Source organism: Mixophyes fleayi, chromosome 1, assembly GCF_038048845.1.
Source record: "Mixophyes fleayi isolate aMixFle1 chromosome 1, aMixFle1.hap1, whole genome shotgun sequence".
Taxonomy (NCBI): domain Eukaryota; kingdom Metazoa; phylum Chordata; class Amphibia; order Anura; family Limnodynastidae; genus Mixophyes; species Mixophyes fleayi.
Genome location: NC_134402.1, coordinates 421994464 through 422010828, shown reverse-complemented (window position 1 = coordinate 422010828; position 16365 = coordinate 421994464). Strand labels below are relative to the sequence as shown.

Sequence of the window (16365 nt, the reverse complement as noted above, 5' to 3'; positions counted from 1 at the left end):
TCATATGTTGAGCTCAAACGGTTTGCACCACTTCCAATGAGCTGTAGTATTAAATGTGGACAGCCCCCATGGTACCTCGATGGATACAAAATAGCCAAAGCCTGCAGTACTTGCTCAATATTATCATTTGTTAGGCATTACACTATTAATGATGGTCTGTGGCATTTAGTTTGTTTTGCCACAAACTGGCCATCCATTGAAGTCAGACCAGCTGGTGTCTTGTCTAACAGGATTGACCAGGGATGCGATGATCACACACAATGCGCATGATTCATAAAGGAAAGCAAAAAAAAATGAGTAACTTTGCACCTTGGCAAAACCATGTTGCATTGGAGGGGTAAATTTAAAATGTGGGGACAGATTTATAATTGGGGTAGGGCATGTCCTAGATCAACTTTAAATGTCAGTTTTATTTTTACACTATCAAGTATTTGTCTGCTAAATGAAAAAGTAGCTAGTATTTCTCTTATGTGCAAAATAATAATCTAATTTGCACCTCTTCCATTGTAACATGGTTTTACCAAGGTGCAAAGTTACTAATTTTTTTTGTTTCACTTTCCTTTATGAATCAGGCTCATTGTGTTCTGTAGGATTCTACCCGCGTGCTGAATATCCAGATCTCTGCGGCTTTGGTGACACATGAGGGATGAGCACGACCTGTGTATTCACCTGTTGATGCTGCCACTTATCCAATGACTTTCTGAGTTCTATTATATGTTCAGGGGAGAATTCGCATTATATCTAGCATGAGTTTTAGTTCTTTAGATATAAATATATATATATATATATATATATATCACACACACACACACACACTGATTACATTCAGGCCTTTAATGTGTTTAAATTGCTTGCAAGTAAACCTTTTATGTTCCTCCCCTTTTGTTAGTTGAAAGACAGCTCAGCTTTCCATAAGGCCTCCAATGCTTCTAAACATGAACCTTTTGGCTGGTGCTGTTTACGATTACCCGATGGATCATCAGAACTAGTTGAGCTGGAATGTCCAGGGCAGTACGTGAGGTTTGTATTCTGTTCTCTAAGATACTGACACGGACTTCGCACATTCTGGTTTTATCGTTCTTTGTGGTTTTGTTTTTAAGACGTGTTTCTAACTTGTCAGTGCAATATTAAATATATCCTTTATGTAAGTAGTAGTGCTGGATTATGTAACAACATTGGAGCATTAGCAGTTCTGCATGTTTATATTATACATGCCAACTGCAGATCAACTGTACATGCAGTTATACACCATCACCAATTTATCTGCCTTTTTATTTTAATCCCACCTCCACCTTCATCTGCCAATGTCTGTGCTATGGTATTTATATTAGACTACAGTCTTCCCTGGTGTCCTGGTTACTGTAGCTGCAGTCATGTCCCTTACATTACATCACTTACTAGTGACTTTCCTGTTCTTTACAGAAGGAGGTCAGGACACTTGCAAATTGCTCACTGAAATTACAATGTAGCTGAACACAAGTCTAGCTGGAAACAGGTGACATGGTACAGCCCCCCTCCTTTCTGAAGTAGAGACTAAGGGGTATATTTACTAAACTGCAAGTTTGAAAAACTGGAGATGTTGCCTATTACCAATTAGATGTTATTTATCGTTTATTTAGTACATTCTGCAAAATGATAGCTAGAATCTGATTGGTTGCTATAGGCAACATCTCCTTTTTTTCAAACCCGCAGTTTTCTAAATATATCCTTAGAACACAAGCATAAGTGTAACTTGTGATTAGAAAAAGTCTCATGCTTATGTATATGCACGTCGTATTCAGAGGTGAAGATGTGTCCCGGTCTGAATTTACGCAGTTGCTCGAACACGCCGTACCGTATGTTGCCTATTTTAGAACACCCCTTCCCTCTCCTGTCGCACCTCTTCAGGCGTAAGTAGTCATAAGGGGCAAAAAGTTGCATCCCCGAATAGCCGCAACACAGCATGCAGAGTGCAAGAAATGATAAAATATGCAACAGGCGTACGTCACACTCTGCATAAGGCCCTAAGATTGTCCATGTTGCACAGGGGAGCTTTGTTGTAGAGCTACGGATGGCATGTGCACTGCAGGATTACCTGCAGCCCGGCACCCAACTTCAACACCCAATTTGCTGTACAGGTGTATGATCTTTTTGAGATGGGGTTGTCGAAATGTGGGCAGTTTTTCGTTTTTTTGTTTTTTTTTAAAACTCTTTATTCAAAGAGGAAACAGGAAAAATACAATCAACACGTTTGACATAAAAATATTAGTATTCAAGATGTCTCCTCTATGTTTTATACTTTTATATCGGTGGGGAATGGGGGCGAGGGGAGGGGGAAAGAAAAGAGGGATGGGAGGTAGAAAGGCACAAGTACTGTTAACAATATCGCTAATAAGTAAATTAAGCGAACTTGGAACATTGCTAGGAAAAGCTAAGCCACACGGTTAACGTGGGCAATGTTTAATCGTCACTGCTCCATTTTAAACATGAGTGCAAATGTTTAATGTTGTATTTGGTTTCCATATACATTTTATTTTTATTTTTGGAACTCTGATGCAGCAACGTTCTGTAAGTCTGTCTCTAGATTTCCTCTGTGAATACCTGCTTCTCCTGTATTAAAGTTTATACTACAGAGAAGCCATTGTTGCCTATAGTTGCTGAATGTCCAATAAGCCTCCATAGAGCATCTTTTAACACAACTTGAGGTGCTCGCACAATCAGTGGGCCAGATTGTGCCGGTGTGGAATCCCAGAGGAGCTTTGTGATTGGCTGCATACAAGTGCTGATCTATTTATCAGCCAAACGCATGTTCTTGCTGCCTGATCATCATCTGATTGGTTTTCAATCGGCTGAAAAACCTTTCATGACGACATACGTGGAGAAATGTCAAGCTGGGGTAGTAAGCTTTGTATCTATGCATCTGATTCCAAGCTCCTGTGTTTTCCTCTTCATCATTACATTTCTGAGTAGGTCATTTTGGTGTAAGTTAAATGTCTTCTTTCCCTATAGCTATACCAGAACAGCAGCAGCTTGGTGCCAGCAGCTGGATGAGAAGTCACAGAGAGAAATTCTGACACCCGTTACTACAAAACATTGGTAATTGAGTTGGTGGAGGGCTTGGGGGGTGGGTTAGTTATTACAGAGGATGCCATGTATAAGTGGTGGTGGTTTCATTTGATTAGACAACAGGGGGCATGTTTAATTAGGTTGAATATGCCCCCAGGAATATAGTTGGTTGATAATGCAGTAATCAATGCGCCTTCTTACAACATCACCTTCTCTGTACCATCGGATATATTCTGCACAAAATTCCGTGATATCGCCCTTATAACACTAGATTTGGCCTGTAGTTTTCAGCTGGCGATTGTTCATAGGTTGCTCTAGCAATCTTAGATGGTCATGAATGTACTACAATAGCACCATCTGATAAAACATAAAGCCTCAGTATGGGAAGACAGTAGTGTCGCATTTAAACCATAACACCTATAAATGAAACCCTGTAGAACAGAAGCTGTTTTAATGCCAGACGATCCAACATGAATTGGATAGCAGGGCTTAGTGAAAAGATTGGGGAAAACAATGGCAATATTATTGTACATTTATCCCTTAATCTTTCCTCTATGTAAATAAAGAGAATTTAGTCTTTTAAGATTACGTGTTATGTAAACAGTAGAAATCTCCCTTCTTAAAAAGCCTGTGAGCCTACATTTTTATTTTCAGATTTGTATTTGTCTAATGTAAATGTTAGGGAGTGAGTTCTAGCGTTTTATTAGTACAGGACTTTGATGATGGTACTTAGTACAGCCCATTCAGTGAGTTCTGACACTCTCTAATTCAGATGTGATAATATTTTCATAATACAATATTTGGGGGTGAGGTCTAAGGGCAATGGATATGTGGACATGTTTAGGGGAGGGTATGACCTCTTTGAGGGCATTACCAGGGCTGGAGATTTAAAATATGATGCAGACACCACTCCTGAAGTTTCCTCTTAGCCTTCATATGGAAAACATACTATGCAGTGTGTATTGTGCAGTGGTAGCAATCACTATGTATTAATCAAAGCCTTCCCTGCGTCACTGGACCCCATAGACCAGGTAAGCTAATGCCATCCTGAGCTTGATAAATTACTGACATAGAGTTCTATGGGGACTGCTGTAACCAACCAAAGGAGCTTAATGCAGCAGAAATCTCCAGTTTCTCCTGTGTTAACCCAGTGATAGCCCAAAAATCTGCAGGTATTTTATTCTATCACAGTTTGTTAAATAGACCCCTATGTCTAGTATATACATCCCCCTGAGATAGTCACAATTAGACACAAAACATTTATCTTCTATATCGGTAATATAGAGCGCTCAAAAAATCTTACCGTTAATACGGCAATTACTCGCGGGAGCGGCGAGCTGAAGTTCCGCGAGTAAACTACCGTATTAACGCTTTTCGCGCGCAATATTACTGTATAAACGTTAATATTTTTTGAGCGCTCGTTTTTCAGCGTTAACGCTAACAATTGAATACCCCCCTAAGACTGTATTATTTTCAGCTGTGGCCATGAGGGCACCACAAAAATATCAGCTAGACAGGCCATAGATTTAGATTTTGGTCTGAGAGCACTATTAAAAAATACCTGTTGCATATGCAAAGTGGAGGCAGCCTTTTTGTGGGCTCAAGTATTCCACCAATTAATTCACTAGGAAGAAGTGACAGGACTGAATTATACTTGGATGGAGCCATCTGCACAAGTGTGTAGAAAAGAGCTACCTTGGATTCTGCTGCCATGTACGTTGTTTTTCTGCATTATAAACGTGTCGTAGAAAGAATGGTTGTCTTAAATCACTGACTTAGGGGAAATTCAATTCCCCGAAGTAGCGCTGCAATAACTCTATTACTGTTATTACGGTAAAGTTAACCCAGCTTTCTGTTCGCAGCTCGGGGTGCTGCAAGCAAAAAGCCGGCGTTGAAGCTTAACTGTAATAACAGTAATAGTGCGCAGGCTGCGTTACATTTTACAGTAATGCGGCCAATTGAATTCCCCCCTATATGTATAAACCATCTATAATCTGTATTCCTATGTACACTCTACAAAGCTAAACATTACTTCTTATTTTCCCACCAGCTCTGTGGCAGCAGAACTTCAGAAAATTCACAGGTTTAACTGTATCCTTTTATTTGTTTTTACTTTGTGTTCTGTAAGTGGAGGGGGATTAATGTATACAGTTTTATCTCTTATTGGCAATTGGGAGATGGAAGTGGGTTTTTATTTCCTGCTCTTTGAGTTGTGTCGTATTTACGGAAGACTCCATCTCCTCTCTCTCATTTAATCCCTGGAATGAAAATATATAATGAGAAAGAAAGATCACACTCACTATACTGTCTTAATGTGTGTGATAGAAATGGAGATGGGCCTACGAGCTCTCGCTGCCGTTTAGTTGGTTATACTGCTTAAGGGTTTAGTTTTACACTTTGCGTAAATCTTGCCTGTTTCTTTATAACTTAATAACTGCTTTCAGTACGTTATTAGTGCACATTTTCTTTCCATTATATCCTTAATTAGGACACTTTAGTTCTGCTGGAAAACAGTACATTAAACCACAAAAGTAACAGTAAACTTTCCAGCCAGCTGGATACTGCGGACAGCCTGCAGGAGAGAATGGGTGAAATAAATATACAGTCTATTCTGGAGAAGACATCAAAGGCCATACAAGATATTGACTTACTGCTTTCCTCTAGAAAGAAATAACTGCTGAAGATAAAGAAGGTAATGGAAGTTCTCCGGCTGAGAGTAATTATACTGTCTGCTATAAATTGTAGTTATAGTGGAGGATTGGAGCTCTGTGCCAGGTAATACTGCATATCTCTCTCCCTAATGATGGACTGAAGTGGTATTGTCTCTTTGTCCCACTTTGGGCCCAAATTAACTAATAGTTTTCCTGTGTGTAGGGTGATGTATGTGTTTAGTCAGCCCAGTGCTAGCTCTCAGGGCGGCTGTGATCCAATAATGGAGACTGAATCAGCTTCATTACCATGGGATCAGTGACCTGTGAAGATCCTGCCGTTTGTCTGCACAGACCACATCTTGATATCTTACCATTTGTCCCAGCACTATCTACAGACTGTTAAATTACAGAAGTTGGAACATTAATACCAACATTGTGCATGTTTGCTGCACACCGATCTGATTGTTCGTGATGGATGTACACACAGCTGACCACACGTAAGACATCAGCAGCGTTACTTGACGAATCGGTTCAGTATTGAAGCATGTGTGACTAGTAATAATCCCATCATAACGGATTTATTATCTGGTATGTTGGAAGATGGTTTTAGCTTGTCTGCAAAGTCACCCTGTGACCTCACCAGAACCGTACCTTAAAAGTTTAGTGCCTGGGGCAAGAAGGAAAACTGCGCTCCCCTTCAGCATTGTGCCCTGGCCGGTCGCCCCTCTCGCACAGCCCTAGTTACGGCCCTGAACCACATTAACCTGTTGAAGCTGGACGTGACCTGGCTGCTCAGTCTACGTGCCTAGGAGTCTGATCTATGTGTGTGGCCAAAGTGGACCGTGATCCTGGCACTTTGTCAGGCTGCAGGATTGGCTTATGTGAAGCCACAGAATTGTGTAGATTGGGAAGTTCCTATACATAGTAAGTTGGCTAAGATTACAACATAATAACAAAACCAGACTCTCCCACTATTTTACCAAATAAATTTATGACTTTTCACAATGAGCTAATAGAATATTAACAATAGTTAGGTTGTGTAGTCAAATCAATGAGCTCCTTCAGATAATAATTGGAGCAGAATAGTACAACATAGTGCACACTTATAGACCTGATTTCTGTACTGCAAGGACAGCAATAATATAACGGCTCCCAGGTAACCCCATGGATATGAGATCTAAACATGTACTGCAATTTTATATGTGCTTATAGCATATGTGAAGTGTCAGGAAAAAATGCACTTTATTGTGGTGAATAATGTGTTTCATTGTCTGCATCATTTCTCATTGCTGGGTGATTTAGCTGAAGGTTAATGTAAGTTTTTGGTTATCATGACTATTTTTGGACACATTTGTTACTTCATGTATTGTATATATCTAAGTATTGTTGTTCTGTTAAAAATAAAAAGTTAACATTACTTTTGTAGGCACTAATTTATATGTTTGTGTACACGGTCGAGATTGTGTGTGTGTGTGTGTGTGTGTGTGTAAGGTTGCTGCTACAAAGATTGTGAATTAAATACTGAGAACATGGAACCAAAAATATATTAATTATTATTGTGTTTTCATTCTTCAAATTAAGTTGATGAAACTCACATTACTGAGTAATCAATCATTAAAGCGCTATACTTCTTTTCTGATCTGCAGGACGTACTTTGTCTAAATAAATTAGAGATGGTCACTGACCCCTATGTTTTGGTTTTGGATTCGGTTTTGGATCTGGATTACCGTCGTGTTTTGGTTTTGCAAAACCGCCATTGCGTGTTTTGGTTTTGTTTTGTTTTGCTATTTTGTTGGAAAATCAATGTTTTTGGGCCTAAAATAACCCAATTTAGTGCTCCAACTGTTTTAGAGATAAGTAATCTAATTGTAGAGGTAATAAATCATCCAAAAAAAAGTTTAATTCTTCGTTGGTAGGCCTTCATTTATTCTACACGCAAAACAGATTGTCTTCCTCTCCATCTATGCATATTGGCAATGCAGCCATCATCTTTGGATGTATATAACACCCTACACTTATAGTAAATATGTAAAGAAATGGACAAAGCCAGTTTGGTTTCTGGCTCTATAGGCCCCCCTCCACTTGTATAAAATACAAAAAAATTCAGCCGTTATAGACTGTACAATATTAATTTAAATAGAGAAAGCCAGTTTGGTTTCTGTGTCTCTAGGCCCCCCTCCACTTGTATAAAATACCAAAAAATTAGCCGTTATAGACTACAATATTAAGAGAAATGGACAAAGCCAGTTTGGGGTCACTCTGTCTGACACCCTACCCTTAAGGATAAATTGCCCAAACAGCAGCCTTTCAAGACGGTACGTGATATGGAAATGCCACAAGTCCCTTTCCTCTTTGGGGGTAGATTGCACCCTACACTTACATAGAAAGTTTTAAAAAGATGTTATCATTATCAGCTTCATCCTCACCCTCATCAGTGTGTACGTCATCACAGACTATCAATTCATTGCCGCTTGAATACGCCATTAGAGAACTTGGATGGTGAAGGCCTTCCTCGTGGAAGATGTAGTTCATTTTTATAAACATCATTTTCTCCACATTTTTGGGAAGTAACCTTCTACGGCGATCACTGACTAAGTTCCCTGCTGTGCTGAACACTCGTTCAGAGTACACACTGGAGGGTGGGCAGCTTAGGTATTACAAAGCAAGTTTGCACATGGGTTTCCAAATGGCCTGCTTTTCTTCCCAGTAAGGAAAGGGACTGTCTGACATTTCCATATCAACTACCTCTTGAAAGTAATCCTCCACCATCCTTTGCATGTTTATACTCGTATTGGATGGAGTTATGGGCAAAGTGACACATTTTTTTGAAAAATCCTTCAAACCAGCCCAGATGTTAAATTGTTCTGGTCTGCCCCCTGCGTCTTCCCTGCTTCTTTTTGGGAAATTAATTTTTTTTACGAGCAGCAGCAGCTTGAGAAAGTGAAGGAGGACACGTTGTCAAGCCGAGGCCCAGTTCAGCGGCCAACTTGCTGAGCAATAGCTCCTTGCAAAAGTTCACATCTCGCTCATTTACAAGTAAAGACTCAATGTAGGTTTTAAACCTTGGATCAAGCACAGTGGCCAAAACGTACTGATCCGGGTTCAAGATCTTAATAACTCGAGGATCATTGTGAAGCGAATTAAGTACTTGATCTACAAGGCCAACATACTTTGCGGAATTACTTGCTTTCAGCTCCTCCTTCATTTTCTCAAGCTGCTTTTCCAGTAGTCTAATTAAAGGAATGACTTGGCTCAAACTAGCAGAGTCTGCACTCGCCTCACACGTCACAACTTCAAATGGTTTCAGCACCTTGCACAGGGCTGAAAGGATTCCCCACTTTGCAAGAGTGAAATACATCCCCCCTCCTTTCCCAATGTCATGGCTTGTGCAACATGCTTGGATGGCTTTGCGGTGTTCCTCCATCCTCTGAAGCATGTACAGGGTGGAATTCCACCTAGTTACCACCTCTTGCTTAAGTTGGTGGCAGGGCAAGTTAAACTGCTCTTGGAGCTGCTGTAATCTCCTACATGCTGTGGCTGAATGCCTGAAATGGCCTGAAATTTTACGGGCCACCGAAAGCATCTCCTGCACCTCACGGTTATTTCGTAGGAAGCTGCACCACCAAGTTGATGGTGTGAGAAAAACAGGGAATATGTTGGAAATCACCCAGCTGTAATGCTCGCACTATATTGTTGGCATTATCAGAAATTACATACCCTGGGGAGAGTCCGAGTGGTATAAGCCATACATCAATCGCATCTCTCAGTTTGCGTAACAAATTATCAGCCGTATGCCTGTTAGTGAAGCCGCTGATACAAAGAGTGGCCTGCTTGTGACAAATGTTACGTAGTGGTGTACATGCTGCTGCTGGTGAAGGTGAATGACCAACCCAGTGGGCTGTCACAGTCATATAGTCATTTGTTTGGCCACTTCCACTTGTCCACATATGTGTGGTTAAGTGGACAGTGGGCAGAATGGCATTGTTTGCAGCGCAATCTCTACATTTTTACACACTTTTTGGTATAGTTGTGGAATTGCTTTACGGGAGAAATGGTGTTGCGATGGAATTCTGTAACGCGGACAGAAAACCTCAATTAACTGTGAAAAACCAGCTGCGTTTATTGTGGTGATTGGACGCAGATCTAACACTAACATTTCAGCCATGGCGTCTGTGATTCGCTTGGCGACTGAGTGACTGCTGTCATATTTGCTTCCCCTCGCAAATGATTGTTTTACAGTTAATTGCTGAAATGTAGGACTGCTCATTTTCTTGACCTGCCTCTGGGATGATTATTCACCCCCAGCAGCAGCAGCAGCAGTGGGACTAACGCTTTCTTCAGAGGAATCAATAATAGTGCAGGAGTTATCCAGCCTTAAGTGGGATGCCGGGCTAACTCCGAGCGCTACTGAGGATATTGATGAGGATGGTGTGGTGGGTGTATTTTGTAGCTGTCGGGATGCCGGTGAGCGGAGGGTCTTAGCTGATGAGGGATTGCTTGTATTCTTTTGGGAAGAACTTTCAGCTTTTCCCAACACTTTGCCATGAACTCTCGTTAAATGGCGTAACATAGACGAGGTTCCAAGATGGTTAAGGTCCCTCCCTCGACTGACTGTGGCTTGACATACACTACAAATGGCTATACAATTGTTGTCTGGATTTGGGTAGAAATAATTCCACACATAAGAAGTGGATTTTTTTGTTTTATGCCCAGGCATGACAATGGCCTTTTTCTTGTCACGTGCCAGAACTGCTGCCACTGGTGCAGAACTTACACAAACAACCTCATCAACATCCTCATTAGCGCCCTCGTCGCCTACACAAATCTCCCCCTCATCCTCTTCTAATTCCAAAGTGGCATCCTCAATTTGGGTATCACCGGCTACATTCGGGCTATTAAGGCACACATCATCAGAATGCTCACGATTAGACATCCCACTGTTGGATGGACTCTCCACAGGGATTGTTGTCATTTGTGAATCAGAGCAAACATTCGCCTCTAATGCCTTACTGTTATATTGCAGCTCGGCTTTGAGGCGTAACAGTAGTTGTCCACCAATTGTAGGCTGGGTAACTTTTTGGGATCTGCCACTAATAGCCAAAGGTGAAGGCCTCATTCTCTCTTTGCCACTGCGTGTGTAGAATGGCATGTTTGCAATTTTTTTTTATCGGCACTTAACTTTTGCTCAGTAACACTTCTTTTTCGCTTCAATACAGTAAAAAAAAAATTTGTTTTTGTTTTTTGCACTGATTTGGAAACACTCAGTATTCCCAGTACCTCATCTGGCCAAGGCGATGTCAAATAACAAACATCAGGACTGGTGACAGAACCTGGTTGCTCATTCTGATCATATGTGGACTGCTTTGAATCCATTCTGAGCGCAAAGCACTTGTAGTGGTAAAAATTATTTGGTAGATACTGCTGACAGATATGACTTTTGACAGCCAGAAATATTTATGCACAATTATGGGGGACATCCCAAAAGCACTGGGGAGTGCCAAATATTAAAAAAAATAATAATAAACCTCTATCCTCCTCTCTTCTCTAGCGATTTTTGTTAGAGCAATTGCAAGAAGAATATTGGATTCTCTGTCCCTGCTCTAATCAGCCTGTGACTACACCCTGCTCTCTCCCTCTGTCAAATGGCGATGGATTGCTGTGGAGGCGTGTATTTATTATAAGTATCGCGAGCCCCGAGATCCGACGACGTCACGATGACGTTCGACCTCGATTTGGCTTCGGAGCGGGCAGGAGAGTACCGAGCTACGGTACTCGGATAGGCAAAGTTCGGGTGGGTTCGGTTCTCTGGGAACCAGACCCGCCCATCTCTAAAATAAATCCTTTTTTTCTTTTTTCTTTTTTTTTCAGTTTATTGACCTCTTGAGAATCATTGAGTTGCTACTTCTGTCATTGGTGGCATGCCTCCATACAAACACTTTTCAGGCATTTAGGGAGTTAATTGGAGTTAGTGGGAGCATAGAAAATGTTTGTATATTTTTTTATGCTGCATGCCTAGAAAATCTGCCTGTGACTCACTGTTATACCTGTATGGAGACGTATCTTATTCTATGAGGAGCTTTTTGATAAATGGTCTACCAATCTTTGTTGCCTGAGCCAGTAGGCAGCCTATGTATTTGCTGGAATTGGTGAAATCCCTACAGCCAACAACTAATGGATTAATACTGAGGTCAGCCAAAAGTTAGATAGGGAATACGAGTCTCACCTGCAGTATATAAGGTCAGATCCTCTGTTTCTTCAATGTCTTTCCTTTCCTGTCTCAAGGGAAGATAAGTATGATGATAAGTAGGTCTCTACATATAGGGTTGCTACTTTTGCTCTGGGCAGTTGGTAATAGCAGGCACAGCGCTGGTTCCTGGCTGTGGGCCGTTGGTAATAGCAGGTACAGCGCTGGTTCCTGGCTGTGGGCCGTTGGTAGTAGCAGGTACAGCGCTGGTTCCTGGCTGTGGGCCGTTGGTAGTAGCAGGTACAGCGCTGGTTCCTGGCTGTGGGCCGTTGGTAATTGCAGGCACTATGATTGGTATTTGTTAATTATTTTTATCCTCTGTTCTCTTTTTAACCAGTTAATAAAAGAGAAGCAAATCTCACAATGATCATTGATGTATATGGAGAGATGCTGCTGTATTGCACACCGCAGTATTTACAAAGCTTCTGATAGAACAGGGACAGAAGAAAGAAGAATGTGATCTACTTTTCCCCTTTCCCTATTCTATCATCTGCTATAGTAAGATGACACTACACCAATGTCTCTGATCTCTAAAATAAGATTATTCTCTTTCTTCTGATCAACTGCTTTCTGTTACATACAGGTATTAATGAATTGTATGAGTCCTAACACGTTACAAGTTGAAGCAGCGCTGTCTCTGTCGCCATTCAATCCTATATTTTTTATTTTATTTTTTTTGCCATTTAGCATTGCCAAATTATTTAACTGAAGTACGTACACTGATTTACTAGAGAAGGTCCTTTACTACAGACATGGTGCCTGATAAATAAAAGCAAAAAAGAAGGATTTGAGAATGGTGCAGATAATCTAGCTCCGCAGGACCATCTGTTTGTAACAGTAACTAAGGATGGGGGGAACATTTTATGTCCATCATGTATTTAAAGACAAAATTACCAGTGAATGGAAATCTCCGGACAAAAGACAGACAAATGCAAGATGTCTAAGAAAACGGCACCCCTATAAAGGATTGAGCTTGATGAGATTTCTTAGCACGCTGCAAGAATCTAGAGCAATAGCTTAGAGACAGACCGGACGGTGTCAGTCACACAATTCTTTTGAGGTCTGTAGACAACATACAGACTGGGATAAAATACCTCTGCGACATCTCTGGACTCTATGGGGGTGACCGTGTTGTTTATGGGAATAGCGCGGCTTGCGCACTTTTACCGTTAGACAGGGGTTAACCTTCATCTAGCCAGAGGATTAACCCGTGATTGCTGTCATGAAGGGAATCAAGGAAATTAAATTAACTGTAATAAAATAAACTGGTAATAAATGATCCCATGTAAATGGTGCATTTACATATACAGCTTTTCACAACACAAGTTGATGTGACTTTGTAACTAACAAAGCTGCATTTGTACAGTAATGTTGCTGCTTTTAAAATCCACAAACATAGTTATAATGTTACTATGGTAATTGGTCTTTTCAATAAAAGGGATGATTCTTTTATTACACAGATCTTCAAAAAGAATCTTCCATTATTCTTATTTTATCTTCCTCTTTCATTTTCTGGGAATTGTAAAGATTTGATCTAAGTATAGAAGCATCATTTATGCATAATGCTTTGTCTCTCCCTACAAAGGATGTTTGATTTGTTATCTCATTAAAAGATAACGATTTGTTAAGATTTTTTCCCCCATATAAATAGCAATTGCCATTTATGAGCATGCATTTAATTGTTCAGCTTTCAGCCTAGTTTTGCATCAGTTATAAAGTAAATTGTGCTTTTTTTCAACAATCGCTTTTATTAAGCTATTACAGTTAAAGGGGTACAGAAAACAAAAAGGAAATTAATGAGGGTGGTGGGTTGGGTACATATCAAAACTGGGCAAATATTAGAACAACATGATCATAGTGGAGATGCCATCAGGAGATATTAAGGTCTGGGATAAGTTTGACCTGGGCAAGCAGGGAGATGATGGGGAGAGAAATGTCTTTATTAGCCTTCAAAGTTTTATCCCAAACAGTCAAAAAATTTCTAGTGAGTTTAGGTTCGATGTTATTTTTAATGCTCTCTTGGTGATGATTTATAAGCCCATTAATATAATATATGAAATATAAGTTAATAAATGTATAAGGTAACTTGTAACGAGGGGATTGCTGGCAATTTTTAGCCCGAGGGCAAGATTCGACTTAGCAGACTATTAGGAACATTTTAAAGGGAAAAAATGCAGGTGACCCAGACCAAGGTAACCTACCATGGGACCAACCCGGGCTGGCAGATGCCCCCCTGCCGCTGTTTGTAATATTCAGAAAAACAAATTGCTTAATGTGCTTGTCTGTCCGTATGTACTCAATAAACATACTACTCCCACTATGGTGACAACTTTGAATTGTTAAAGGGAAGATTTTTACTATATATATTATACATTGTGGAGCTATCTTAATTCAATAGGGTTTGAGCCAGGACAAGCCGACAGCTGGAGAGCCACAGGCTGCAAAAGTGAATGTCAACAATATGTGTTTTATATTCTCAACTGCTATTCCACTTGTCGAATCTAAATCAGATTGTTCACCTGTAAGTGTCAGTTTATCAGTTATGAGCGCATCAGCTGGAGAGAATTGAATACACTGCATGGTTTGCATGTACAATAAGCTCTGCTTTATTAGTTACAAGTCCATATCTATATAGCAAAAATCACATATTACAGAAAACTACGCCCCAAAAGGTTTTAACCACTCATGCTCCCTTTACACAGATGTTACTACATTCTCTCATTATCACACAGGAATACTCCCCAAGGGAAGGGGGGGTGGCTTATCTCCTGCCTGCTATGTCCAAGGTTATAAGCATAGTCTTGCAATTAATAAATTACTCCTACAAACCAGCTGTATCTAATCTGTCTTTAAGCTATAAGAGAACAAAATGGCTATAAGGTAACAAGATGGCGTCAGTTTAGCAAAATCTTATTTCTCACACTGCAACAATGGGATTTGCAGTTTACCAAAACTATAAAGTTGTCCGCCTGTCAAACATTGTCATTATTAGCATCCATTTATAAATGTGTGTTCTGCATCCATGCTGGAGGTTTCAGTACCCAGTATATTCTTACAAGTGTCATCTTTACAGCAAGAACTAGAAGACTTGAGCACCCAAGTTGAAAGGACAAATCTGCAACAAATTGGCCTCTGCGACTTGCAGTTCAACTCTGACTTTGAAAACACGTTAGCACCCAGGCAGCTATTAGAACAGAAAATTCATATCCTTCACATCCATATAGGTAGGTTAATTGGCTGCTGACAAAATGGACAATAGAGTATCTATGTGTGGTAGGCATTTAGACTGTAAGCTCTAACAGGACAGGACAGATATGATTGATTACATCCTCTCTGTACAGCGCTTCGTAATGATCGACACTATATAAATGAACAATAATAATATTACTATAAAGGATGGAATGTGTTGGGTACAAACTGTCAACGTTGAACTGGTCGACACCAAAATGTCAACAGTCTGAATGTCGACAGATTCAGCGTATCTATGGGGTTAAAATGGCAACATTGTATCGATTGTAAGCTTGCGAGCAGGGTTCTATTACCTCTCTGTCTGTATGTATTACCCAGTATTGTTTTATTAATATTTGTTTCCTATTGTAAAGCGCTACAGAATTTGCTGGCGTTATATAAATAAATGATGATTGTGACTGTTGACAAGTGGTAAAGATGACCATCATAATGTCAACATTCAAACAGCAACATCTCCGCCAGACGAACATCCCTCTACTGCAACGCTCTCCCCATACGCTGCAATGGCTCATGCCATCTTCAGATGGCGTTAGCCATCAGGCACAGGTTCCGAAAATCTTTGACTTTCGGAACTTGTTAAATCACGCAAAATAGCAGTCTCCATAACATTTGCATTGAAAACACAGAGAATGCAGCAGATATCTCTGATATTTGTTACAATCCTTTTATAAATAGAGGGTATTCTTAAAATTGCAGTTTTCTGGGGTTTATGAGCTTGTTAAATAGGCCCTCTCATCTGATCTGAAATACATTTTCAGGGAAGACAAAAGGCAGAGACACGCAGCAAAGGCATCACTCTGGTACATGAACTGCCACAATGCTTGTTCTGTTATGCCATTCTGATCAGCATCTCAGAATGACATAACAGAGAAAAATTAATGATACAATGCTTTATTATTAAAAGCAACATTTTTAATTATAAATACTTTTAAAAAAAAATATCTATTTTTTTAACAATTTTTTTTAATTTCTTTTTTTCCACCAAGGACTGAAAGCCTAAAAATATTTCACAATACTTTCTGGGGGCTCCTGTTGCCTGTGAGTTGATCAGACCCTACTGCAGATGTAAAGGACTTGTGGCACTACAAGTTTCAGCATGCTCTGAGAGGCTGGGACACAGCTACAGGTGACCAGCTGAGCCCTCAGACAGTCTCAGCAGCATTGACAGACGAGCTG

General features: G+C 40.3%; 1 protein-coding gene across 3 annotated transcripts in view; it reads left to right on the top strand.

Moving 5' to 3' along the window:
• Positions 1–16208, top strand: part of C1H5orf34 (chromosome 1 C5orf34 homolog) — a 39072-nt gene extending 22864 nt beyond the window's left edge. For 2 of the 3 annotated variants that reach the window (XM_075183739.1, XM_075183721.1), the window contains 4 exons: positions 890–1020; positions 2989–3075; positions 5096–5136; positions 5544–7113. In XM_075183739.1, coding sequence (XP_075039840.1) covers positions 890–1020; positions 2989–3075; positions 5096–5136; positions 5544–5719 — 435 coding nt within the window. In that variant the 3' untranslated portion in view covers positions 5720–7113. Of the gene's footprint in view, positions 1–889; positions 1021–2988; positions 3076–5095; positions 5137–5543; positions 7114–16175 lie in introns of those variants that run through there. The other variant, XM_075183730.1, reaches the window with a different exon arrangement.
• Positions 16209–16365: the final 157 nt, after the last annotated feature.